A 27,352-nucleotide genomic window follows, 5' to 3' on the forward strand; every position below is an offset into this window, starting at 1 on the left:
GCGGGGGTCGCACACACCGAGCACCCCCCCAGCTGCGCGCTGCACCGCAGCCCTCCTCAGGGGAGCAGAAATAAGTTTCGCTCGCTGCTTCCCCTCCGCTTCCCTATCTCCCCCGGTAAAAGCTGCCCCGGGAGGATGAAAGCAGCCCCCGCGCCCTGTTGCTGCCCGGGAGCCGGGACCCCCTCGCCGCCGCCCGGCATCAGCCAGCGAGCGGGGGGGCAGCAGTGACCGGCGGTGCCGGGTAGGGCCCGCCCTGCTTTGGGGGGGGGGGGGGCAGCGGAGGGGGTCCTGTCCCCCCCTCCCCCGCGGCGGGGCGGGGGCGTCTGGGCCCCGCCGCCGCCGTTGACAAAACCGTACCCCGAGAGGAGAAAAAGGAAAGGAAACCTCCTGCAGATGGCAGCCCCCCCCCCCCCCCCCCCCCGCCGCCGTCTTCCCGCCTCCCTCCACCCCCCCTCCCGCAACTTTCTCCCACCAGAAGAGAGGGAAGATGAGGGATGTTTGCAAAACGTGCTGGTTCCTTCTGCGGCGTTAGATGGTGATTAATAAAGAGGGAGGGCAGAGGAGGGGGATCTGGTGGAGAAGGAATGTGTGTGCAGGAGGAGGAGGAGTGTAAGCGGTGATTGTGTAATTAAATAATTTAAAAAAATACTTAGGTCTCATTTAGGGAGAGAGCTGGAACGGGGTCCAGAGGGTGTAACCGGTGAATTTTTCAGCTTCCAAGTTTTGCAGAGTTGGGACACACACACACGACACACAGACACGACACACAAGGACACGGCGGGAGCAAATCGGGAGGGCGCGCGAGGGAGAGATTTATCGTTTGAATTTTGAAGAGATCACTTTGATTACAGCGGGCGTTTGGAAAGCAGCCTCTCACCATTACCCGCAGGGCGAGGGCGGGCGGGCAGAGGCCGCCGGGGGTGGGGGTGGTGGGGGGGTGGGGGCCGCGGCCCGCGGCCCGCGCGCTGCCCGCCCGGGGCGCGCGCTCCCGCGCCGGCTCGCTCCCGCACGCGTGGTCGCTGCCCGGCGAAGTTTCGCCTCTGCCATCGCTCCCCGGGATTTTCCTCCTCCGCTCCGGGCTGTAACCTTGAACTTTCGAGAGCGTGGTGACAGTGCCGTAATAACCCACCAACAACAACTTCTTAAAAAAAAAAAAAAAAAGGGGGGGGGATTAAAAAAAAAAAAAGGCCAAACAAAAAAATCCTCCCGCCCACCCCCCCTCCCTCGAGTCCTTCCCCCCTCATCTGCAAAACAACCACCAGCAGCAGCAGCAGCAAAAGCAAGACTCCTGCGCCGCCGACTACAAGAGGGTTAAAAGTGTAGATTGGATTTCACCCCGGGAAATCTAGCACACGGAGTGAACTTGAATCTTTGGCTATTTAAGGAGGACTGGGGTTTGTTGTGAAGTTGTGGTGATCCAGGGCAGAGCCCCGTCCTGATTGATTTCATCTTCCTTGAGTCTCAGATGACTGTAAAATGAATAGATGAAATTATTCCTTTTTGAGGCTTTTCTTAGGGGCTCTCCGGGCAGCGTGTTCTCAAAGCGAAGTCATGATGTATTCTCCAATCTGTCTCACTCAGGTATAGACGCGTTTTATTTAATTTATTTGTTAATTTATTTCTTTATTTTCACGTGTGGTTTTTTTTTTTTTAAATTTTTTGTATGTATGTGCGTTGTTAATGAGTCATTGCTAGTAGTTGTAACGGGTTAAAGCGCAGTTGTAACTGCTTGTCAGATCCAAACTCCTCTCGCACGAGGGAATAGTGGAGAATAAACTGTACCAGGCCATTGTTTTGGGGAGATCCATTCAAAGCGTCACCCGCAGACAAATACTGTTAATTGTTGGTGCATAAGAAGTCAAAGGTTAACCAAATGGAAATGAGCGTAATGACACTAAAAAGCAGGTTTCAGAAGTATTGATTTGATTGGAATCAAACAGTTTGCTCTCTTTTCAGCTCGCCAGTTTACGCAGAGTCTAATGAAGGGGTCTGAAAGGAGAAGTGCGGTTTTTGACAAAAAATGAGCGCTCGCCGGTGCGAAGTAATCCCGTCTTATGCTTAATTAATAATATGTAGCCTGCCAACAGCGAGGGCGACCTGAGCGGGGATGACCGAGCTGTGCAGCAGTTGCTCGCTCGCTTGCGGCGGGGCACGGCGCTTTCCCCCCTCCCGGCTAAACTGCGATGCCCGCGGACGAGCCTGCGTCCTCCCGGGCGAGGGGAACGGTCCCGCCGGTTTTCACAACCCCATTCGCAGCCGCTTTTCAAGCCTCGGCGGCGGCTGTCACCGGGACGGCGGAGGGGAGCGGGGCGAAGCCGGGGCCGGGGCGCGGAGGGCGGGGGGCGGCGGCGCGGCGCGGAGCCGAGCGGGGTCAGACCCAGCGGGGGTCCCCACCGCCGCAAAAAGCGGTTTTTGAGACCGAGGGGCTTAGGGAGCAGGCTTGGGACGTGCCCCGGCTGCCCCGGGAGCCTCCTCGGCGGGGGCACCGTAATGGGGAGCGAGCGCCGGGGCAGCGGAGCCTGTTGCGGAGGGTGAAGCCGGTCCGTAGAGCCAGGGAATAGTTTTCAGAAGCTTTTGTGAAAGTCTGTCTTGGGAGGATGTGATGTAAATTGATGAAGCGATAACTGCTTGCTTCCACATTGGTGCAACAAATAGCTAAAGAAGCAGAAAATATGCGAAAGTAACGTCTCCTGCAACACTGTTATTAAGCGGCCAACGATACACTTATAGCTGCACGGTGAATAAATAAATATGATTTAAGTTATTCCACAATTAGAAAGCATTGTAATTCAGAAGGTCTGAAGTATTCATAAATTGTGAATGAAGATGGCAACAATGATAAGGCTTATTCAGTGATTGGATACAGTCCTGTAGCTTTTTGGCTGACACATTTTTTATTGTTTATATTTTGTTTGGCATCTAAGTGTGATTGACTTAGATATGGATATTTTCAGCAAGTAAACGTGAGCTGCAGTGGAGCAAAGCTGGAAAAGAGTACTGTTGAGATATTTCTTCTTCAAAAGAGAAATGAATGCATGTAGGAAGCGTTTTGTGTAACAGATACACACATGCTTACAGGTACACACATAGAAATAATTACTTATGGTGGAATCTGCAATTAGGAGAAATTAATTCTGTGTGGGCTGTCCATCCTGTGAAATTATTGACAGGCAATAAGACCTCTGCACCAGAGTATAAACCTGAGAGTACAACTTAAGAAAGCGGTTTTTACATTGGAAACAAGCAAATTTTCATTACCACCTCTATTACAGCGGGCAGTACATTTTGTTGTTTCCTGCTCTAAAGACATTTTTTTTCCATATGTTTGCTTTTTGGACTCACAGATGTAATAGATTTCCTCATTCTTTACAAATCTGTATTAAAATCCGTCACTCAGGTGTATAGAAAAACACAACTACAGCCATAAATACAAGAAAGCAATTCCTGGCTTTCGTGCATTGATATCTTCTCCATAATATTTTGCAATCACGCTGTATCATGTGCCATCCAGAGACCGTTCCCATTTAGTGGTACATACATGGAACACAGTTGCAGCAAATTGATTTTAATTTGGGATCTTTCTCTACCTATTTGGAATGATAAAGGCATTTTAAAAATCATATTTCCTCTTCAGAAATTAAAAATTAAGATTACACTGGCAATGAGAATTTATACTTTTTTTATTTATTTATTTAAAGCAAAAAGATTGATTAACCTTATTGAGTTGCGACTGAGTTAAAGTAGTACTGCCAAAATTGTTCTGTCTATTGTGTTCTCCGTCTCTAGGGCTCTTGCTGTGCATGTTGACTATGGTCGTGTATGCTCAGAAGAAAATATTTTGGTAAAAGTTCTAAATACAGAACACCTGTATGGACTGAGCTCCTTGTGAAAGCAGTAGTTCAATTTGTGCCGAGACAGCGCTGAATCACCTTTTAGAAACAAGTCTAAAATCCAAAGTACAGCTTTAAGACAAACCTTGGCAATTTGAATGTTACCCACCACTCTTTCAATAAAAGTTTGGTGGGTATAAAATAGCTCCAAGAAAGAATGAAGACTTACCAAATGCAATTTAATTTTTTGGGGGTCCTTTCCTCTCCTTCCCACATGCCTCTTTCCCCCTGTTTTGGAATTAGTGTAAACTGCATTTATCTCTCTTGCTGAGGCATGATAGGATGCAGCTACTGCATGCCTTTAAGTGCTTGGTCTCTTGTGATATTTTTGCCATGGTTTATTTTTATGTTATGGTGGTCCAGGAAACTCAGAATATGTTGTCGTTTTCTTTTCCTCCTGGAATATGTTGCTTCATTAGGCACAGAGAATATCCATGCAGGGAAATTGAGTACATGTTCTAGATTTCTGCCTGGTATATTTATTATATGGTTGTCAGTTCAAACTCACATGAACTGACACAAAGTTTATAAAAGTGGAAGATAGGAGAAGGGCGCTGCGTTTCCCCTTTACCTTTTCCAAAAAGAAAATCTGGCCTACCTATCATCATTAGATGACTGGTATTTTTTCCTTTATTTACAAGCTACAGAAATATTATTATATAGTAACTTCCATATTAATTTAAATTGCGAGTGCACAATGGTTCACCTAAGCCATTTGATATGACATTTCAAAATCTTACCTCCATTAATCACTTTATTGCAAGAGCAACTGTGGCACACGGGTAAGTGCCACATAAAAAAATGTTTCAATATTGCCTCTGTGAACATTAAGGGGGGAAAAAATCAAATTCTGTAGGTGGCTTTTTAGGAGGTTTAGTGGAGAACGTGTGTGATTAATTACAAATCTCCATTTAGGATCATTTTTATGGGCACTTCTTCTTGTCAAGTAATGTTTCATTTGAAAGGACTCCAGATGCACAATGAAACTCTCAAAGATACCTGATAATATTGCTTTAGAACAGGATGTTCTTTGCTGTGTTTCTCCTTTACACTCTTTCACATATATTTATATGTTTAGGACTTAATGACATTATGAAAGAAAAGCCTGAATACAGTTTTAAAAAGGTTGTGTGGTTTGTTTTTTGTTTGTTTTTTTTTTTTTTTTTTCTTCACTCTTTGAAAAGGAAACATTCAACCACTACAGATTGGAATGTAAAAAGTGGAATTTTTCTCTATAAAATTTTCATAGATGTAAAATGCTATACGTTATTATTGGTAATACTATGTGCATTATCCAAAGGCATAGCCATTCCAAAATAGTTTGTGATGTTTTTCTTAAAAATGAAAACTATACGTGCAGCATTCTAGTAGTGTAGAATATTTCCACATTAATTTTATTGCCATTTTAAGTTATAAATGCTCAAGTCTGTTTAGGTGTAGGGGAAATCATTGTATTGGGGCAAAAATTCATTTCTCCCAAAGCTCTTCAGCCCCCTCTCTTCACTTCACCTTTAGCCCCAGCTGTTAGAATTTTCAAAATCTGTAGTAAATCTGTTTTATTCAGTCTAAAATGAATTGTAAGGATTTAATACTGCACAGTTTCTATGCTTATTTTATTTTTTTAACTTTATTTGAATACTTTGATTAAGATGACTTCTGTAGAAGAAAAAATAAACTTTCTTTAGTAGTTATAATTGAAGGGAAAAAAAGCATGGCATCAGAAAACGTATGAAGATAGGGAAGTCTTATCATGGGCTGTGGTTACTCAGAGCAGTATTGCCTTCCCACACAAAGAACAGATTGTGGTTTAACTCTTTCCATGGCCTAGTTTTATGTGCCAGTATAGTATCAGAATTGTTCAAATCTCTTCTGGAAATTACTGATCGGTTTAATTATTGCCTTTGTCACTCTTTGTCAAGCATCATACTGTAATGCAAATGTTTATGTCCTGAATTATCTTCCTATGTTGTCTCTCTCATCTTTTTTCTTTTTTTTTTTTTTTGGTTTTCTTTTTTTCTGTGAAGGTAACATGGTCATAGGTAAATTGCTTGCAACTTTTCTGCTGTTTTCTGTTTGATTTGAGGACGGTTAGGAGAGAGCGGTAACTAGATCTAGTGGGGTTTTTTACCATTCAGGAAATTTTGAAGTTTGTTTGAAATTTGAAGATTTAAATACTAAATTCTTGGCCTGAAGCTTCTACAATGGCAATCTGAACTCTGTTTAATTGAGACCATTAGTTATGCTTTCATCATTTTTACCTAATGTAGTTAATCAGCCTATTGATTAAACATAGTTCATTCCTTGTCTAGCAGCGTAGCTAAAATATTAGTTTGTTAAATGTATTCTCGAATATAATTGTATAAAAAAGGTTCAGTTTTAGTTTGATTGCACCATGCCCCTCAGTATGATGAGCAATCTACATGGTATTTAAAACTAAATATGCCTGCACGCAGGAAGAAAGATACCTCCCCTAACGTCTCCCTCCTAAACCAAAATACAGTAATGTTTGATAAGCAGATCACGCTGTTTTAAACATCGGATTTGCTCATGGAAAAGAGGCATTAGTTTTTGGGAAAGGCCTATTTAGATATTAACATCGATGTGTAGGATGGTACTTGAAGCAGACAAAACGAATTAATTTAATTGCTATAGGATGTGCTTGTAGACGACAACTAAGCATTACCTCCTTAATGCAATCCATATCGCTGCTAGGCAGAAGATAAGAACTTGCAGGTGAAGCCAGATGACAGAAAGGGATATTTTGGAACTGTAAATAAATTGCATGGATTTCACAAAAGCAGCATTTGACCAGCGGTGCACTCGTAATGTCACTCTGCCACAGCATGCAGAAACACAAAGAATGCAAAGTTTGTGCCAAGTTGCCATTTTTCATTGTACACCTCAGATTGATTTTTAAGGGGTTTAGAATAATTGCCACACTCATGTGATCAGTTAACAAATTAACTGACTCTGTGGGGCTTCAAAACCCACAGTGGAGCTGCCGGAAGAACATAAATATAATTTTTGTTCTCAACTTCATAAACTTTTATTTTACAGAGTTTGGGGGTGGTGGGAGGGAAGCCTGAAGAGCTGAAAGTACAGAAGCTTCTGTTCAGGATTTGTATACGACACGCTGTGTCTTTTGCCCACTTTCCCTTACTGTATACTGGTTTCTCTAGTTACCACCACTGGAATGGTGCCGTTTCAGTGCTGGAATGTTGGACGTTTGATAAGAAAATGGATCAAGTTTAATGGCGCATGCTCTTTGTGCCACCAGCAGTCTCTTGCTGAGAGCATGCTCCAAAAGCGGGAACTGTGTGGCATTACACTGAGCATGTATATGCTTTGTGTTTCTGTGCCACAGAGAAGAGAAATGAACTGTGGCATTCGCCTCAGCCTTCTGAACGTTTCTGCTCAGATTTTTTAAAACCGTATAGTGTCCTCTTTGTGCAATGGTACTTTTCTTAATGTTAGCTGTTCACTCAGATATTTAAATGTTAGAAAAAAACATCTTGGTAGCATCTCTTTTAAATGATGTTCTCTCTGCAGTGTTGCGGGATGAAGTGAGAGGAGGCATACAAAATAAAATCTTCACATGTTTTTTTCAGAGAGTGAAATATGGGGAAAATGTGATTCTCTGTGTACTTTCTGTCTGCTGTCTGACAGTGCTAGTAATTGCGTAAAAGGTGTTATGCAGAAATTTGTGTAAATTTTAAGTGTTTATTTTCTTCACCTTGGATTTCACTTTAAGATTTTCAGAAACTGCTTTGATTATGATAACTTACTGACTTTGAGTTTTCTTCTTCTGTTCTTTTTTTTCTCCTCCACTTCTTTCCACAGGATGAATTTCACCCGTTCATTGAGGCACTTCTTCCACATGTCCGTGCAATTGCCTATACTTGGTTCAACCTTCAGGCTCGAAAACGCAAGTACTTTAAAAAACATGAGAAACGAATGTCAAAGGATGAGGAAAGAGCAGTCAAGGATGAGCTGCTTAGCGAAAAGCCTGAAATTAAACAGAAGTGGGCATCCAGGCTCCTGGCCAAGCTGCGCAAAGATATTCGCCAAGAGTTCCGGGAGGATTTTGTGCTCACGGTGACTGGGAAGAAGCACCCATGCTGTGTATTGTCCAATCCTGACCAGAAGGGTAAGATTAGGAGAATCGACTGCCTGCGACAGGCTGACAAAGTCTGGCGTCTGGATCTAGTCATGGTGATCCTGTTCAAAGGCATCCCCTTGGAAAGTACGGATGGAGAGCGGCTCATGAAATCCCCACATTGCACAAATCCAGCACTTTGCGTCCAGCCACATCACATAACAGTATCAGTCAAGGAGCTTGATTTGTTTTTGGCATACTACGTGCAGGAGCAAGGTAGGAATCAGATTGTCATGTTTCTATGTTAGTATGTCAAACTCTGATTCCAAGTAGCCCTGTTTCCCCTATGGGCTGGCTTCCAGTGAAACATTATTCTGTGGTCTATAGACATAATGTGGCTACATATCCATATGTAAATCAGCATGTATACGTATATACTTACATACACACACATTCCTACAGACCTGTGTAAATGACATGTATGTTTGACATACATGCCTTGTTCTCTTTCAAGAGAGAAAGGGACATACCAAGGTAGCACTTCAGTTCTTTTGAAGTTGCCTTTTTTTTTTTTTTCAAAAAGTGGCAATATATTGTGTAGTTTTTCCAGTCATGACTTCAGAAAACATTCTCCTTGTTTTTCAAGTTGTTTTTTTTTTAGTTCCCCCAGTACTGTTAGTAACAGATGCAAGTACGTGCAATTGCACAATCATAATAAATTCTATAAATATTTATTATTGTCTTTGTAGTTACAAATTATCAAGAATTCATCCTTAAACTGATGAACCTACTATCACTTTGAGGAGCAATTGTAGACTTTCTCACGTCTATAATATAAAACATGAAAAAACTTTAGAACAGAAATACTGCCTTGTAAATACCATATGTAGTCAGAATTACAGCATACAGTACTTAACGTTTTATTCCTATTTTATATCACTAGCTATTTTACACCACCAGCTATTTTACACTAGCTCATCTTACCTATCTGAGCTTTAAAACAAAGGTCCAAGTTGTAATATTTTGAGAGAATTTTCCATGAAAAGGGTATTTTCATAATCACACCCGTATACTTAATTTTATTTCGCAGATAATTTAAATGTGGAAATTTGCAGGAACACTATGGAAAAGGTTCTTAAACTTAGTTTTACAGAATGGAAATAAAACCAGGGCTTCTGATAATCACATATCGGGGAAAAAACTGCTAGTAATAATGCATATTCAGATAACAATACTCATAGGCAGGTTCCCCGAAACTGTAAATGGCTGTAAGTAGATACAGGTTCCCCCCCCCGATACTAAGCCTTCTTAAACGCTTTTTCTCTGTGAGGGGTCATTTTGGTTCTTTCTGGTGATTATACCATCCTCTAGATGTCTTTGTATTGCTGACTGTTCAGCAGTAATAAAGCATTTCTTTTTTAGCCGCAGATCTCAACTAGGGAAAGTTCGACTGGCCGCAGATGGTGGGCCATTTCACAACTTGGGCTGGTAGTAGGCAGAAATGGCCTGCAGAAGGGCAGATGGCAGGCTGTTATCTGATGCCCAATGCATAACTGCGGGATTTAACTGAAAAACAAACGGAATGGATTTTGTTAGTAAGAAAAAAGTAAAATTGCGCATGTCTTCATTTGGTGTGTACTCATTCTTTAAAAGAACAGATACACAACACGACCTTTTTGTTTTCAGTGAATTTGTCTTTTAGCATTTACTCACGCAAGTGGAGCACTATGTTTACGTGAACATATAAATAGGGTTCAATTTTTTGGATTATTCATCATGAAAAAATATGTTGTTGGTTTTTTTTTTTTTCCCTGCTTGTAATTTTTATATTTTTCTCTCCACAGCAGTAGACAACACAGATATTTTGCAGTGACTTTAAGTGGCTGCAGAGTCTGGTAAATCTGATCCCCTATAACATAGGAAGAAAGATTTCTTTGATAGCATTAAACAAAATAGCTTAATTACAAATAATTTGTACCTTTAAACTCCTTTTGTAAAGAAAAATTCAAATGATATTTTGAATGCATATATTGCAAGACATAGCTTACTGATTAATTCTAATGGATTTACCTGTCTCTAAAAGCCAAAACTACAAAGGGAGGCAAAACAGTTTAAGTAGCTCTTGAGCCAAAGGAGCTGGGGTCAGAGTACTCTTACACACTGTCCACTTTTAAGTTGTTGGAAGCCCATAATTTGAAGTGGGAGAAGGAATTGCAGGGCATAGCTGATTTTATTGATTTAAATGGATTGAGAATAGCAGTTTATTTAAAACACTTGTCTAATCAGAAATGAGTAAGATAAGCATGCTGTAATATTATAACTTTCAAAGTTACATGATGCTACGTTGAGAATATACTGGAAGATGAAGCTGGCTGATTTCTATGTACCAAGTCACCCTTAGTAGGCCCTTTTGTTTATTGTAAACTGCATGTATTTTGTATCTGTCTTGCTGCTTCACAGTAAATCTTCCATTAACATCTGTTGACTGTCTTCTTGAAGAAGTCATATTAAGTTATCTTTGTATTTTTTTTTCCATTTTGTCAAACTTTGATTCTCTCTTCTCCTTGAAAGCATGTTAATTGTGGCGCTTTGTAGTGCACTTGATTAAGAGCACCAGGCTTTACAAAAGATAAGCATGAAGTCAACAAAAATGCTGCATTACACACATGCTGTTTTGCTTCTTACTTCTCTTTTGGAATATATAAACCCGCCTAATAGCATCATGTAAAAACTAAGTGGAGACATAGAAACAATTAAATCCCTGAACAAAATATGAAGAAGGAATTAGCACATAAAATGAATAAAGGGGCCAAGTAGTGTTTTGGGTTTTTTTGTTGCTTTAAAAAAGAAGATTAGGGGGAAAAAGAGGAGGAAGGGTAGTTTGAGTGCCAGTGATGGTTGCCAGTGGCACCAGGATTGGCATCAGACCTTCTTTGTTTAGCCTAGGATGCCTGTGATTTGTTGGTTGGCATCCGCATTGCAGTGCAGAGTAATGTTACAATATATTGACAATTTCCAGATCTAGAAGTGTCAATAATCCTTTCAGTTCTTAATAAAAAGAACTTCTGCTTCCATGCCTGCCTTGAAACAAGGAATAAGGACTGACCTATGAAGTTCTGTCATTGATCAACTTAGTCTTTTTCTACTTTTTGCTCACCTCCCTTAGAATTCAGCATCTTTTTTTCCCCCTATTCTCTTTCTACTATCCTCTTATGCTTTAGGATCTTAAAAAAAAAAAAAAAAAAGAAAAAGGGGCTTGACATAGGTTACTATGCTGCTTCTTTGACTGAAATGGAGGAAGAAAATGGGAAGTACTCACTGTGATCAATGTTTAACATCAAAATAATTCTTAATCATAACACATTTCTATGGGGCTCTGCTTATTGTGTGTATCAGGTCCACCCTCCTCCCCCCCCCCCCCCCGAGTTTTTAAAAAGCCCAAACCTTGAAAATGGCATGAATGTTGCTTCTGTTGACAAAACTGCCTTTTTTTTTTTTTTTTTTTTCTGTCAGGCATCAGAGAGTGTCTATCGTTTGGTATGAAATGCATCTCAGTCCATAAAATCATTTGATGGTATTTGATTCAGTGCAGCGCTTATGCTGTGTTCTCATTGCTACAAGAACCGCCATTTTGTTTGTCGAGTGCCAGGAGAGGGGAAAAAAAAGGCAGACAATGTGCTTGATGCCAATAATGGTTGCCAGTGGCACCGAGGTTGGCATCAGACCCTCTTTGTCTAGTTGCTGAATGCCTTTGATTCGTTGGTTGGCATCCGCATTGCAGTGGGCACATTGGAAAGTTTTTGACAATCAGTGAATGAAAGCTGCAGTACTTGTTTGCTGCAACAGAACCCAGATAATATAAATCCCTTCTTCTGAAAGATGTTTTACTTACTCTTACAATGGCTAATTAAAAAAAAAAATTAAAAATTGCATTGCTGTTTTTTCTAAAACATAAAATATGTGCCTCATCTGCAGAATTCCTAATCCCTGCATCATCTCTGCTGTTTTTTTCAGCATAAATAAAATGCAAACTTGATGCTAGGTATTTCAGCACATACTGAATGAAGCATAGTAGACCTTGAGAAATGCTTTGGGAGCTTAAAGGACTAAAGCAATGGTACATGTAAATGGTAAACATTTGTAAGAGTTTTTAATGCATGTGCCTCTCAGAGTACATTTCTCAGATCAGTCATGTTACTGTTTACACTCTCCTTTATCCTTGTGTAAGAGTGATATAACTGGGGAAGCCCGCATCCCCAGCTGTTAATAAACTCTGAAGTTGAGGGAGGGGAGGATCTTTTAAACTATCCAAGAAGGAGGGCAGAAAATACATGCAGATGTCCTTAGTCCAATACTGTTCAGGCACTCTTGGTTTTTTAACTTCTTAAACCCTCAAGATGCTGCTACAGTTCCAGCTGCATGACTTTGTTACCACAAAATCAGCAAAAAGACTAAATCATTTCTGTTGGAAGTTTCCTAGATAGTTAGCATTAATATTGCTTTCCGGTTAACTGCTATTATCTCGTTAATTAATAAGAAGGATTAGCAGCCCTACCCAAAGGGCTGCACAGAAGGAAGCCTGGCCTATGTGAGTCCCTGAAGCACCAGACTGTGTTCTGTCTCTTGGGGAGGAGGGCAGGGAAAAAAAAAAAAAAAGGAAGAGAAAGGAGAAAAGGGGGAGATGGAGGGTGCGGGCTGGCTTCTGCAGCCTAGGTAGGGGAGAACTTTGTGTGCAGGACCCTCTGGCCACACCGCCGGCATGTTTGCGGGTCCCCAGTGACCAAGGTGGCTGTGTGCTGGCACTGCCCACATGCCACATGCCTCCTGCCGGCAGCCACTTGGGCGAGGGGCACAGGCCTATCTGATTTTTGGTAGCATGCTTTGTACTGTGTAATAAGTGCATTTTCAGATAATCTCAGCTGGGGCGCAGAGTGCCGCGTTTGCATTGATTCAAAACTGTTTTTATCCTAGCTTACCGCTGGCAATCCAGTGATCCTTAACCAAACAGAGATATCACTTTTTCACTTAAGACAGTCCTGGCAACATGTATGCACTGACTTACTTTGAAAAATGTGTCCTCCTTCCAGGAGGAACTGTAATTCTTTTTTAAATGGGATTTATCTGAATTGCAGGAGTGGGTGGGTGAACTCTCAGTCTATCAATGGCTTGATCTTTTTATTAAGCTTTTTGAGTTTTGTGAATTTATTTTCATAGGGAGCTCAAATTTTGAAATAGGCTTGCGTAGTCATTTTCATGTTATGCTTTAGTTTTCATTTAGTAAGTATAGAAAATCGATAATATAGTAATATTATAATAATACTTTTCATATTTTAAAATGGTAAATAAAATTATTTTGGTTAGTTTACTGTGACTACAAGAAATTCCACCTAAAATCACGAACAAAATTATGTTTTAAGCAGTCTCCTTTCTGCATAAGTCATACTTATATGACTTATGTCTAATGTCCTATGTCTAAGTGTCACACCATCCAGATGGATTTTGGACAAGGGCTTGCATTTCTTGTGTGTGTTGATGCTTCCACATACAATTAATAAAAAATAATGGGCTTAGAAGAATCAATCAATCCGTTGAATTGATAATTGTTCCTACTTCCATTAACTTTAAAGATTTGCCTCCTTCTGAATACTTTACCTGGGAACATACAGTAGAACATTTTACCTGTTTTGCAGGAGGATATGTCAAGGTACAAGGTGATTTGTTGGAGTTTACACAGCAAATTATTAGTTACACTGGGAATAACAGGAAATAGAGCTTATTACCACCTGTACCTATAGGCATCTAGGTGCTCTAGTAGCTTGTTACTTACACAGTGAAATGGCATGCTGATCCCTTGTGCTAAATCTCAATTTTGAATCAGAAAGCCAGTGCAGAAGCAGAAGTATGAGTTTATATTTTATCTGCTCTCATATGAGAAGAGCTTTTTGTAGTTTAAGAATTTGAAGGAGAATAATAAACCTTTTTAAAACTTTGAATTACTTTGAGTAATTCCAGTCTATTCAGGCATGCAGAAAATGTAACTTAAAAAACTTTTTGTGTAAACCGAAAAAGACACTGTATTGATTTCTTTTCTAGTTTTCTAGTGTAAAATTTTGAATGACTACTTTGTCAAGTACCTCTACTGAGCTGAAAATTACAGGCAGGAAAGACATTTGCCATTAGGAGATGGAGGTTAATTTGGTGTATATGCGGGGGTAATAATGTTTTTCAATTGACGGTTATAGATGCTTTGTTTATGAAGATGTAGGATATTAAAACATTTAAAAAGGCCACCCATCAATTTTCATTTTTCAGCATGTGTATGTGTGAACTGACATTCAGACAATAGATCTGAAGAATTAAAAATGTATACTTTTCTTTTTCATTTTAGTTGCCCTCAGAACACGGTTACGGGTCATATGACAGGTTCATGCAAGAGGAAAGGGAATTTTCCATATTTAATTTTACTGTTGCAGTCAGGAATGAAATATATATACATTTTAGGAAGGAACTTTTAGCTTGTTCTGGTTTTTCTTACCTGATACACCAAGGGGAGTCATTTTCACAGGGTTAAATGACATTAATTGTGTTTAAGGCAAAAGAGGCTTATGGTTAAGTAAATTCTTTGCAACTAGTTGCAAATTTAGAGGTCAGTGTTAATTTATGAATGACATTTAGATTGACAGCAAGAAGCTATAAAGTAAAGAAAAGAATAGAAAAGAAAACAGAAGATTCTTGCTTCACAGTAGTTTCAGACAGAAGAACAATGCTGGGAACAAAAAAAATGGTTTCAAACTATAAATAAGACCACTAATTCATAAAGGAAATCCTTTGAATAACAGCAGAGATTTATGTTTTAAATTTCTTAGGTTTTATGCATATTGAATTCATTGCAACTGTGAAAACTTCATTAAAATAATTAAACACTAAATACCACTGCAGGTTGGATTTTGAAGTTAATTGCATGAGATTGCTGTCAAGTCTGCTTCTTTTTCTAGCTTTGCAGTCTTCCCTGCTTTTCCTCCTTCTCCTCCTCCCTGCTGCTAGTATAGTAATGTAGACATCTCAAGGACTGCTGGCCCTCCGAAACTCTGGTCCTTGGAGCAGTGTACCACAGTGCCAAGCACAGTAATTCAAAAGGCTTCCTAAAGCATTACGTTCCAGTCTCAGCAGCAAGGTGCTATGTTGCTTTGCTGTAATCACTTGGGTTAGGATGATCTCCAGATCAAGTTAAATGGCTAACTTAACTGAATAGGGTTGTTCCTTCCATTGTGGGGCAGAGAAGAAATCCCTTATCTGGAGACACTTTCCAGATGCTAAGTGAACATGAAAAAGAAAGAAGGTCTGTGTGATTAGCCAGTTTGTTTGACAGATGTCAAAGAAGATGTCATTCGTTATAGGGACATTTCATGATTTTACTCTCTCTCTCCCTTTTTATTTTTTTTAACTCTGGTCGAACTTCCAGAAGCCGTTGCTAAAAACCTGGCTCAGGGCAGTGAAACCTGGATTAGAAGAGGTTTGAAAGGCTCGGAAGCTAGTAAAGGGGAAGTAAATCTTAGTTTATTAGCTTTGTCCATGAGAAAAGAGAGTTGATTTGGGTGTGTATATTGTACTGTCTGGGAGCAGTGAGTTGTGTGTGAAGTTGGGAACATTCTTCTGGCACAGCTGTTAATCTTTTCCCCCCGAAGTTTTATTTACAAAAAGATTACTCACATTCTCCCCCCACCAAGCTCTCTTTTCAGAGAGGTTCTTTTCTTTTCTGAAGTATATTGTGCTTTTAAAATTTTAAATAAATATATTTCATTAGCCATTTCTTAGGAACCTTGTTATTGGTGTGTGACTTCTGTTCTAACTTTTTTCACAGTTGGTGGGAGATGGGCACTTCAGACTTGGCTTTTGTGGGGGATTCTGTCTGAGGCAGGGCTGATAGTCTAAGGTGTGTTTACCAATAGCAGCATTTTGGATGTTTTTAGCCAGCCTGAGGACCAGAGCTTCTTGCCTTCATGCCCCATGACTCCTGTGCGTTACATCTCTCTTGCCCCTGTGCCCCTCCTTAAGTCAAAAAGGCGACTTAAAATTATAGGGACATCGGAGTCATTTTAATGTTAGTTTCCACCTAACTACTTACTGTGTTTGGGACATTTTAAACTACTTTTTTTTACTGTAAGGAATAGAATTGAAATAAGGAGAAGTTGCCATGATATGGCACTGGGGAAAGCACGGTGCAAAAGCCTAGCCGAAGCCCATTCAACCATTAAGTGTTCTTTTCCCTTGGAGAAACCTTGCACTTTTAACAGTAACCACCTATCTCTAGAGCAGAAGGGAAACTTCACTAAAGTGAAGGCAACTTCACTAAAGGCATTTCTATAGCTTTAAGTGGGCTTTTAATTATTTCCTCCCTAAAAAAATACACATGGAAACTGAACAAAACAGTTCCTCTTTTCTTTCTTAGAGAGTGAACAGGAAAGCCAAATGCAAAAATGCACAGTTAGTGAACTCTGAGAAACTCAGCATGTCCATTGAGAAATTAGGGAAGAAGTTAAGTTTTCTGCTATTGGTTTGATGCAAATTCTGTGCACAAGTAAGTAAATTCCATATTATTTGCAGTTATTTGGCAATTAAGAATTTTAAACATTTAGGTCTTGAACATATAGTTTATATATTTGTCTTCCCAGTCTTCAAGTTATATTAACCTGAATTACTATACAGATTTTCATAAAGGATGAATTTAAACAAGTGAAAGTTAAGTATGAACATTTATCTTAAATTCAGCATTGTATTTTAATTTTTAGTCAGTTATCTTGCCATATTCTTCACAAGCTATCTTCTGAGATGTCATAGGATTTATACATTTTTCTTTAAAACAGCAACAAAGAAATGCATACACATTAGAATCCAGTAATTACAAACTCTATGTCTTTAGAAATTAAATATAACTAAAATATTTACAGAGTATATATTTTTTGCTTGTGAATTACATTGGCCTAAAATGCCAAACCATTTTCAGCCTTTTTTGATGAAGCAACTAACAAGAAAATGCTGGATTTGCTTAGAAGATTATTACGGAAGTGCCTTGTGTCTGAGAGATAGCAAGTATATGTACTGCAACATCAGTTTTCCATTGCATGATTAATGCCATTGAAAATGATGCCAGACGTCTTGAAAGGATGACTACACTCCAGTGTCCCTGATTTAAAAGTGTGAAAACATCTCCTAGTCAAGACAACTTGTATTTTATTATTCTGACATCTGCAGTTTCTGGACAGATTACCTTAAATTTGTTATGCCATGTTAAAAGACGTGTTTTATGAGGCTGGCCTCAGCTCTTGGCCTTAGTGTCAAGAACCCTGCTACGTGATGCAACATGTCTTGTTAGGTTTAATTGACCAAAGCCGATTTGTTAAAACAATTCATTTGTGCTGTAACTCATGGCCAGGCCAAGTTGCTACCTGAATCTCTTGACCTTGACTTGTCTGGGTCACAAAATGGCTGCAAACTGCTTGACCTCTCCGTTGTTCAGCAGTCGCGCCACTTCCTCTGGTTCTTTGTGGTAATTGCTGACAAGAAGACCTTGGCCCCAAATTTACACCCCAGCGGGTTTCGTGGTGTCCCTCCAGAGCAGCCGTGTCCTCCCTTGGATGTGCTCCTGATGTCAACACCTTTTGTCTGCTGACAGAGATGGGGAGAAGCTGACAACCCTCCATAGTGGAAGATGTGGCAGGAGGATTTCTAGGGGCTGGGGGAAAATCTATCCTCTCTCAGGCTGCAGTGTATTTTTCTTCTGTTGAGGTGCATGGGTTCGCTATGTTTTTCAAGGGCAAAAAATATCAGTCTTAGTCAGTCCCATTCCACTGTGAGCATTGTTTGAGTGGGATGTGCTGGGAAGAAGATTCCTCTTTGAAAATGTTTTGTGATGAAAATGCAATGTGTGTGCACACCACTTTGATTTTTAGGAAAAAAAGAGTGATCAAAATAATTTATTGACATGAAAAGCAGAAGCATTTCATGTCAGTGTCGTAAGTGGCTATTTAATTTCTTTAGTACCAAAACATCATTTTCTTAAAGACCTGGATTGTATTCAAAAGCAACTGCGGTCTCTAAAGCAAAGGACTTTACACTCTATGCTTGATGCAGTATCTAAACTCATCAAAAGGGGAGAAAGAACAATATTTGTTTCCTTCTTTTTTTTTTTTTGGTGAAACACTTTGTTTCTAGGGGAAAATACTTGTCCTTAAGAATTACTCTTGGTGAGGGGGGAGTCATTGGCCCCATATCCCGACAGGCTGCCTACCATCAGTGTCCCTGATGCTAATGTCAGCTTCTTGATGTAGGCTTTGTGCTTCCCATAATTACCTGCAATTTGTCTGTTAGGACAGTTTAGTTTTTTGAGATGGGTATTATAACTAATCATCTGCTTCATTGTGCCACATTTCTAGGAAGCAGTGTCTTTTGAAATCAGTGACTGGATCTGTTGAAAAACTAATGGCATGATATAGCCTTGCTGAATTAAGGAAGCTCATATGCTAGTACTGGTACCGTTATAAACTAAGTAAATTTGTAATCCAGTGGTCATCAGGTAATTGGTATGTTCATAATTTAAGGCCTTAGCCTGAAAACTTTGCTCATGTTAGTAGATTTATTCAATCAAATTGACTTAATTTAAAACATATTTTATTTCACAGCACTATGCACTGGCTTTTGCAGCATATAATCAGGTCATATTTCCGCAGTCCACCTGATTTCTCAGTCAACTCATTCATTCTTTTTTTTTTTAAGAAAAAAAAAATCAGATTGTATGTGTACATACACTGTTCCCATGCACTTGTAAATGACCAAACCTTTTCCTTCACTGTGAAACTCCACAATCTAGATGATTTTTAATTGCGGTTATATAGTTGCTGTGAAGGAAGAGGGTGGGAATGGTGACGCAAGGAGCTTGAATGCTATCACTGTGATGACAACATAAAGTATGACTCAATGTTTAGATGCAAGGACTTAAAAATCTTTGTTCTGGTCCCCAGCCCTGTCGCAGCTCCGCAGGTAACAGCCGACAGGTTGCTTAGTCTCTTTGTGCCTCTGGTCCCAGGGAGAGAGAGCACCACTTGCTTCAGTGCTGCCTCAGCGAGGGTTGCAAAATACTGAGATGTGTACCGGCTGAAAAGTTATAACCCTTCCTGTGTTTCACTGCAAGCAAAATCCGTGTGCCAGTGCCCAGCCCCCAAGTGGGCTCTGTGTTGTAAAGAAATGTCTTACCTGGTTTTCTCATGCCCGGACGGAAGAAACTTGCCCAAACAGGGAGGGCCAGCACAAAGCATTCCTCCACTGCAAGCCCTGCGGTGGTACCGCTCTGTGGGAGAGGGCGTCGGAGAGAAACCATGCAGCGGAGTTGGCCCGCCGCAGGAGACGAGGTCTGTGGTGGGAGCACTGTTCGAGTCACCCATGCTTCAGTCTGCAGGAGCCCAGGGCAGGGCTGGCCCTTGAGGATGGGGCCACAGTGCAGGGGCTTTGGTGTGCTCAGAGAGCTGTCTGAGATTTCTTGCTCTGTGACAGTGAAGGGAAGAAATACCTTAGACAGAAGGATAAAAGAAACAATCACATGTATGTTCATCTAGGTGGCCCACCACAGAGGGGGCATCTGCAGTGCCTTCAGAGGGGGCCTTTGAGCTCAGTCTGTGTTCCCCATCCCTCTCTCCACTCTGAGCCTGCGTTTTTCAGTCAAGTGGGCCAGTAGCTCATACCAGGGCACACCAGCATGGGAGGAGGATGGATGGTCAGGAGTTTGGGCTGAGGTGTGAGATGAAACCCAAGCTAATGTAACGGTGTTCTTCTGTCTGGAATATGCTGGTCATCCTCTTTCATTTCCCAGACTTGGGCAGGTCTGGTTTGTGAGGCAACTGAGGGGGACACCATTGGTTTGTAAGGGGTTGGTCCAGGATCTTGTCTTGGAGGGCCTACCTTTGCATGAAGACCCTGCTGATTGTACTGAAACTCTCCGAAATACTTCATTAGTAACTTGCGCTTTTTGGACCCAGTGTGCCATCTACTTTTACTCCTTAAGTCATTGCTTTCCTCGTTCCTTCCTTTGTGATGGTATTTCAGGGTTGGTAATGAGCCAGCTATAATATCAACACCTACAAAATTACTGTGTCTACTTCTCAGAGTGGGAAGTGACATTAATTTATAAAAATGAAAAGTAGTCTGTCCATGCACTTTCCCCAAGTGATACTGAAACAGTGCAGTTTACAGGTAACTGTGGGTTAACATCAAAAGTTATTCTATTGTTTATCTTCCAGTTAAAGAATAACCAGCTTGTGCAGAAAGGAGAATTGGAAAATTGATTGGGCTGTCTAGATTCAGACACATAATTTAAAGTAATCTATATCAAGTTGTGATTTTACCATATATGCATTCATAGGTGAGTTCACTGCCTGCAGTTCAGTCACCTATAAAGGCTTATGTTGTAGGAGTCATGGACTTCTTTGGTTTTATTAAACCTGAAGGTTTGTTTTTTTTTTTTTGTTTTTTTTTTTGTTTTTTTTTTTGTTTTTTTTTTTTTTGTTTTTTGTTTTTTGTTTTTTGTTTTTTGTTTTTTTTCTTAAAGGTATATATAATTACTTTAACTGGCTTAATTATTGCCTTTTTTTTTAGTTAAGGAAACAGATATCACATTGTTACATAGCATAAGAATTTTTTCTGCCTTTTAACTATGGTGGGGAGTGCTGGTGTATTTTAAAACATGTGCTTAATCTTGCATTGCCATACACAAATGCAGTGTGTGTATATAGTCCTCCCTGGCCTTATACATATTTTTTTCACTATATTGCTACTATAACTTGAATATTCTGGGACAGGAATGATAGTTGTCCTGTAATGATTTCTGTTCTATTTACAGCCTCTAAATAAAGGAAAAGCTGCTTATAGTAAAATGAGGATCACTGGTCTTTCAGTAATTAAATAGACTTGTTATACTGCATTAATCCTTTTTGGAACATTTGGAATGACTTCTTAGCACTCACAAACACAGCATTAGGGCCAGCAATTAATCTGTTGTTTGTCCTCCAACATTTGTGTGATGTAAAGCATGTGCATTCAGAGACGTATTTCAGGTTTAGGACTAGGATCATTGCAGAGTCAAATAATGATATTGATCGTTCAGTAGTGTAGACCCAGACCTAGAATGAAGTTGCAAAAATTGTTAGAAGGACTCACACACCACTAAATGCGTCCAACTGAAAGAACACTGACGGTGTTCAACGCTGTCTAGTTTCGGGTGCTGCTCATGAGAAAAAAAAAGTGTGAATTATTTGGAGGTAGTGAGAAACTTTCTAGATTTCTGATTAGCCTTCCTTGTAGGTAGGACAAGAAGTAAAGGCTTAACATTTAATCAGGAAAGATTGTGTTCAAAAAAAAAAAAAAAAAAAACCAGTAACTTTCTCATGATGGGGGCAGTATAGACTGGGAGAGGAGAATGTGTTATTTTTATCAAGGACAGGTTTAGGAAGCATCTGCCAAAATGGCATACCTAAACTTGATCAAGTCGTCCAGCAGAGAGGTGGTTCAGGTGATCTCTTGATGTCCTTGGTAACCTCAGGGTCCAATGATATTAATGCAGTAGTCAAATTTGCACCTTTTCTGAGCTTTGATTTCACAAATAATGAGCAAATAAAATCACCTGAACTTTCTGTCAGACTTTTGGAGTTTGGTAATTGGTTTCCTGGACATAGCCTGCTCAGTTTTCTTTGATCAGAAGGGCATACTAATTCTCTTGTTGCTGTGCTGGACTCCTGTGCTGTTTTCTTGCATTGTTCAGCAGTAATTAACTTGAAGCATGGTGCAGAGCATTAGCTTCTGAGCCTAGGTTAAATCAGCAGAAGAGTCTTCCTGCGGTATATAGTCTTAGAACACATTATCCTATTGCAGTAAGATTTTAAAGTGCTTTTAAATATAGTCCAGCCAGTTTGACCTTGTCAGAATTCAAGCCATATTAATGGTAACTTGGTCTTGCTGACGCGTTTCACAGTAGGACGAGCATTAACACAGAGCTCCCTATTCCATCTGGTGAGGAACCTACAGAGAGGGCTATACATAGACTTTTCTTTAAATTCCATATTATGGTATAATGAGATATTCTGTCTTCCCTGTGCTCATGACACTTCTCTTGCCACTGATAGGCACCCTGTGTCTGAGACCAACAGACGCAGTTAAGAAGAGACACTATAAAGCAACAATATTAGATCATGTAGATATGACTGCTGAATAGTAATAGTTACGGGTTGTATTTTGGGAAGCAGTGATTAGCGACAGTTTAATTGTAGCAAATGTATGCATGAAGTCCGTGGCTTTCATTGTAATGCCCTGGAAACAGATGTCAAAATGCATAGAACAGAATATAATGATTAATCTACACATTGTATTTAAGTTGCAAAAAAGCTCTGGAATTTTAAAATTTGATTCTGCTGAAGTTTGCCTACATGATATAACACAGTGATACATAAAGGTATCGTGGTGAGGTCTGAGCAAGCTCATGTGAGCCCTGAAAGCAGCAAAACTGCATTCATATGGCATCTTCATGTGGTTTTATGTACACTGCTCCTGTTCGTTCCCCACAGGACAATGTGGATGTACCCTGGAAAAATATGCCCACTGGAGTAACCACAGCAGGCTGATTTGAATTTCTCTCAGTTATATTTTCTCTCAGTGTGTTTTATTTTCTAGTAATAATATATACATATGAGTCTGACTATGTCCATTGATGTGGTGTTTGATATGTAGTTTCCAGTTTGAGTGAATGGTGTTTGGCACACGTCCTAGTTATTATGTATATTATTGACAAGGATGCCTTACTTTGATTCTCAAGGCTGGTTTCTGTATCACTGGTAGCACATGACCTATTTGAAAGTGGCACATAGAATCATTTAGGTTGAAAAAGATGCTTAAGATCATCGAGTACAACTGTAAACCTAACACTGCCAAGTCCACCACTAAACCATGTCCCTAAGTGCCCCGTCTACACGTTCTTTAAATACCTCCAGGCATGGGGACTCAACCACTTCCCTGGGCAGCCTGTTCCAATGCTTGATAACCTATTTGCTGAAGAAATTTTTCTTAATATCCAACCTGAACCTCCCCTGGTGCAACCTGAGGCCATTTCCTCTCATCCTATCGCTTGTTACTTGGGAGAAGAGACAGACCCCCCCCTTGCTACAACCTCCTTTCAGGTAGTTGTAGGGAGCAATAAGGTCTCCCCTCAGCCTCCTTTCCTCCAGGCTAAACAACCCCAGTTCCCTCAGCTGCTTCTCATAAGACTTGTGCTCTAGACCCTTCACCAGCTTTGTTGCTCTTCTTTGGACACGCTCCAGCACCTCAATGTCTTTCTTGTAGTGAGGGGTCCAAAATTGCACACAGTATTCGAGGTGTGGTATCACCAGTGCCATGTTGGACTATTTCTCATTGCCTGGGTGGCAGAGTAACTGCATCGGTGGACATCACAGGTGATGAATAAATGTGCCAGCATTTCCCAGCTTTTGGTGGGCATGGGCTGTGTGTGCCTCCTTGCCAATGGAAACTGCAGCAGCAACCTAGCTCTGGGCAGAACCTGGGGGGATGCAGTGAGTGGGTGAGGTGAGAGAAGGCAACGCCTGTGGGGCTAGGGTGGAGTGGGCAGGGGGTACAGCAGAGGGTGCCCAAGAGTGGGTGTGAGAAGGGGGTGGTGGAGGATGCCATCTCCATTGCCAATGGCACCAATTTTGAAAGCCCTGCACTAGACAGATCTGTTCACTTCTGAATAGTAGTCTCTCTTCTTCCATCTCCATGGCAACCCAAAGTTGCTGTATACAAAATGTTTGCAGCTCCAGGTTTTGGTGTTGGGAGAGGACAATATGCATATCCGATGTGTTCCATTTAGGAAAAATAAAAAAATAAAGGAGAAAAGAATCTTAATTTCTTTTTTCCCTTTTCCCCAGTTCTGTAAATGCAAGGGGCATTCTTCTTCTATTTTGTACGTTAATATGGATCAGGTCTCATCTCTTTGAACCTCATTTGACTCAGGACGGGTTGTTTTACAGTAGTATAAAGTCCTAATGCTGAATTCATGTTGCAAGGACTGTGTTCAGATTCATACTGCTTCTGTAAACGATGCTTGGCCTGTTCAGGAGCTATTCTGGTGTATTGGGTTCCCAGGCAACAAAACTAGAACACATATGACTGAAGTACTGCAGACTCTCTAGACTGTAGACCTAATCCTGCAAATCCCTATTTACATAAATCCCACTGATTTCAAAGGGTCTGCACATGAGAAAGCAGGTTTTACAGGATCAGGCCATTCTTCCTAGAGACCAACATCTGTTGCACCAACTGTGATAATCTCATGACTGTTAAAGAAAATTCTGCGGAAACATTTTATTTGGGCTAAAAGAAAACAGCAAAAAAGTAACACTGTCGTCTGTTGCTATAAAGTGGATTATTACTAAAAGCAGTTGTCTGTATATACTGTGTCTCTCCTCTGTTCCCTTCCTGTGTATTTTTATTTACTTGAGAGAAAATGCTATATGTAGCTGTGTGCTGCTACTGCTGTTCTTCACCTGTGTTGTATAAAGTTTCTGTGCCAGACTACAGATACTGAGATATTTTTGGATACCGAAAGAGGCCTCTGGCATATAAGTTACTCACCATCAGGGTCTTGCTTTTGGAGTTTTTGGAAACTAAGAAAGAAATGTCTTTGATAAAATTTTAAGGTATTTTGGGTCTTGCAATTCAAGTCTATGCTAAGTTTTGGCTCTGGCCAAATTAACTAAAGTAGTACATTCACTTGGCATTCACTGTGGAACAGTGGACTGTCAATTGGTAAGACTGCAAGGAGGACAGAAATCTGAGTGAAAGTAGGTGGTGGTCATGTTGGGAAGAGTACAGTTCACTTCCTTTGCTCTCCTCTAAGAACAGAGAACACCTGCATAGCTGTGGTAGCCCTTGCTGCAGCTGGAGTTGAATTTCTTTTGTGATTTCTACGTGGAGGTCTACTATGGAAGGGACAATAGGCTGATGCCTTACCTTGGTTGACTACTTGATGACTTACTTGGTTGACTTGGTTCCTGTAGGCCTGAGTCATAGTGCTGGGCTCATTTGATGCGTCGTCTGGAGATTTCATGTGTATGTTTGCTGCATGCCTTGGGCTGTGCAGCTGAAGATAGAAACGAGATATTATTCACTGTCCCTTGCAGCACCGATGTTATAATAAAACAGCTGTAGAAAATACAAGAGAAAGAGCTTGGCAGCTCAGTTGGGCCATTTATGTGGCAGGTGGAAGACCTCCCTGAAGTCCAAAAGTGATGGGAGTCTACATCAAATGATGCAGTGCATGCACAATAGTTCTAGAATTTCCCTTGTATTTTGGATTCCCTGCACTTAAAATTTAGTCAGTCTGCACATGACAAGGACAGTGGTCTGGGATTTCCATGAACCATATAAAGGGCAGTAAGCTACTGCTACTTATGTCATCAGATCAAGGGGAAAAAAGGGGCAAGATGGCAAATATGCTGACAGCGCTAACTTGCTGTCAGAAGCTGCAGACTTGGTGAACAGAGGCATGCTGTTCCTCTAGGCTATAGTATATTCTTGAAACTTTTCCTGATAATTCTGAATATTTCAGATGATTACCCTTTCACCTCCCTGAAATTAGTAAAATAATGTTCAAAGCCTAATAGACAAAGCTTGGGGGGGCCTGTATTTTGATGGAGATGCAAAAGCTAGAATATAAATGAAGCCTGTGTATAGTTCAAATTGAGAATGTAACATGTTCAAAGATGGTGCTTTTATTCATAAGCTGTAACTTTACAGCACCTTTTTTTCTCAATATCTTTTCTGGTTATTACTAGTCAAGTTTCCTTAAATGTGCAAGATTCATAATTAAGCAGACTTTTCATTAGGGGAAAAAATATTTTCCTGAAGGTTTTTCTTCTATGTTACCTCTATCTCCACACTGTGATTACACTAATTCCTCCTTCCCTATCATAGGTCCACATATTCCCTTATATTTTAAGGTGTGAAGTCATTGGGACTTATACTCGTAATGATTTATAATGAGATTTTAACTGTTCCACTTTGCTCAGAAGTAATTGCTTTTGTGAAGTGGACTGTACTTTTTAGTGTGTAATTTCTAGATTTTATATTGAGCTCTATGGAAGATCAGATCTATGCTAAATGTGCAACTTAAATCAACTATACTATGCTTAAGAAAGCAGAATGGAGATGATTATTAACTGAAGTTGCAAAATGTAAACCTCCAGGGAAGAGGTCTTGGGACTGAAGGCAAAACAATTTACACATTTATTTCCATAGACATTAATATGAAAGATTTGGGGAAAAAGAGACATGCAAAATCTCTATAAAGTTTATTTATATAGGAAAAAAATATCAAGAGAACCCTTGTGCTGATTTTCTGTATCTAGATATTGTCATCTTATTTTGCTAGGAGCAATTAGTTAATTCAGTCAGCAGATTTTTTTTTGGAACTGCACAGAACAAGTATTCTCAAAATAGCAAGTGTATAAGGTCAGTTTGCTCAAATGTAATTGTACACACTATTTCACCCGCCTCCCCTGCCTCAAGCCCCAAGGAATACTGTCAGTTCTTTAGGGTCTGAATTTATCTCTTATTTGTTTTAGGTTAAATCCAAATATTGTGACAAACATTTGTAGTTCTTTTAAACTTTACTGGACTTTTTTGTTGTTTTTTTTAATATCTTAGATTTTTTTATATATCTTAGAATAATCCTTGCCAGGATTTGCAAATATAACATTACAGCAGGTTGTGGCAGCATGGGAAGAAGGTGAAACTGATTATAAACAAGAAGAAAACTAATTAGCTTTGAAGAATAGTTCATTGTTTTTTTCAGAAGACTACTTGTAACAAGCGACTCCTTGTCACATTCTCCATAGTTTTCTATTTTGCAGTCTCGTATCTCAGAAGAAGTAATTCTTCATCAGAACCAATGCACCTTGTTAAGTCATTAAGCTAACAGGATGTCCTGTCGTTCTGCTGTGTTATGGGGCTCTTGCTGAAGGTGAACACCTTTGGAATGCAAAAAGAGTTTTGCATTATTTCCTTCTTAAAATAACATGGTGTTTCCTGGCTACCTAAGTGAAACAACAGTTATTTATGTAAACATGCTACTTTATATGGCTGCTTCTAGAAATGCTTTTACACAGATTTGAAACTCCATGTTTGAGAGGAGAAGGAATGCAGGTTTTTGAGATCGGTGTCCTCCTGTGCCTCAGTTCAGTACCAAACACAGCAGGATCTTCATCCCTGTTCACATCGCAGTGTATAGCGGTATTTCAAACACTTAGTGTGGAGCCTTTGTGCTAAAGCAATA

At 40.2% G+C, this 27,352-nt stretch overlaps 1 protein-coding gene across 10 annotated transcripts in view; it reads left to right on the forward strand.

Moving 5' to 3' along the window:
- The first annotated feature begins 1,275 nt into the window (after positions 1-1,275).
- Positions 1,276-27,352, forward strand: part of NFIB (nuclear factor I B) — a 181,382-nt gene continuing 155,305 nt past the window's right edge. For 9 of the 10 annotated variants that reach the window (XM_087741785.1, XM_087741790.1, XM_087741791.1 and 6 more), the window contains exons 1-2: positions 1,276-1,581; positions 7,731-8,262. In XM_087741785.1, the coding sequence (XP_087597911.1) occupies positions 1,552-1,581; positions 7,731-8,262 (562 nt within the window). In that variant the 5' untranslated portion in view covers positions 1,276-1,551. Of the gene's footprint in view, positions 1,582-7,212; positions 7,346-7,730; positions 8,263-27,352 lie in introns of those variants that run through there. The other variant, XM_087741787.1, reaches the window with a different exon arrangement.

The sequence above is a fragment of the Nipponia nippon genome, unplaced genomic scaffold, assembly GCF_047370975.1.
Source record: "Nipponia nippon isolate SJK-2023a ecotype South Korea unplaced genomic scaffold, ASM4737097v1 scaffold_8, whole genome shotgun sequence".
Lineage (NCBI taxonomy): Eukaryota > Metazoa > Chordata > Aves > Pelecaniformes > Threskiornithidae > Nipponia > Nipponia nippon.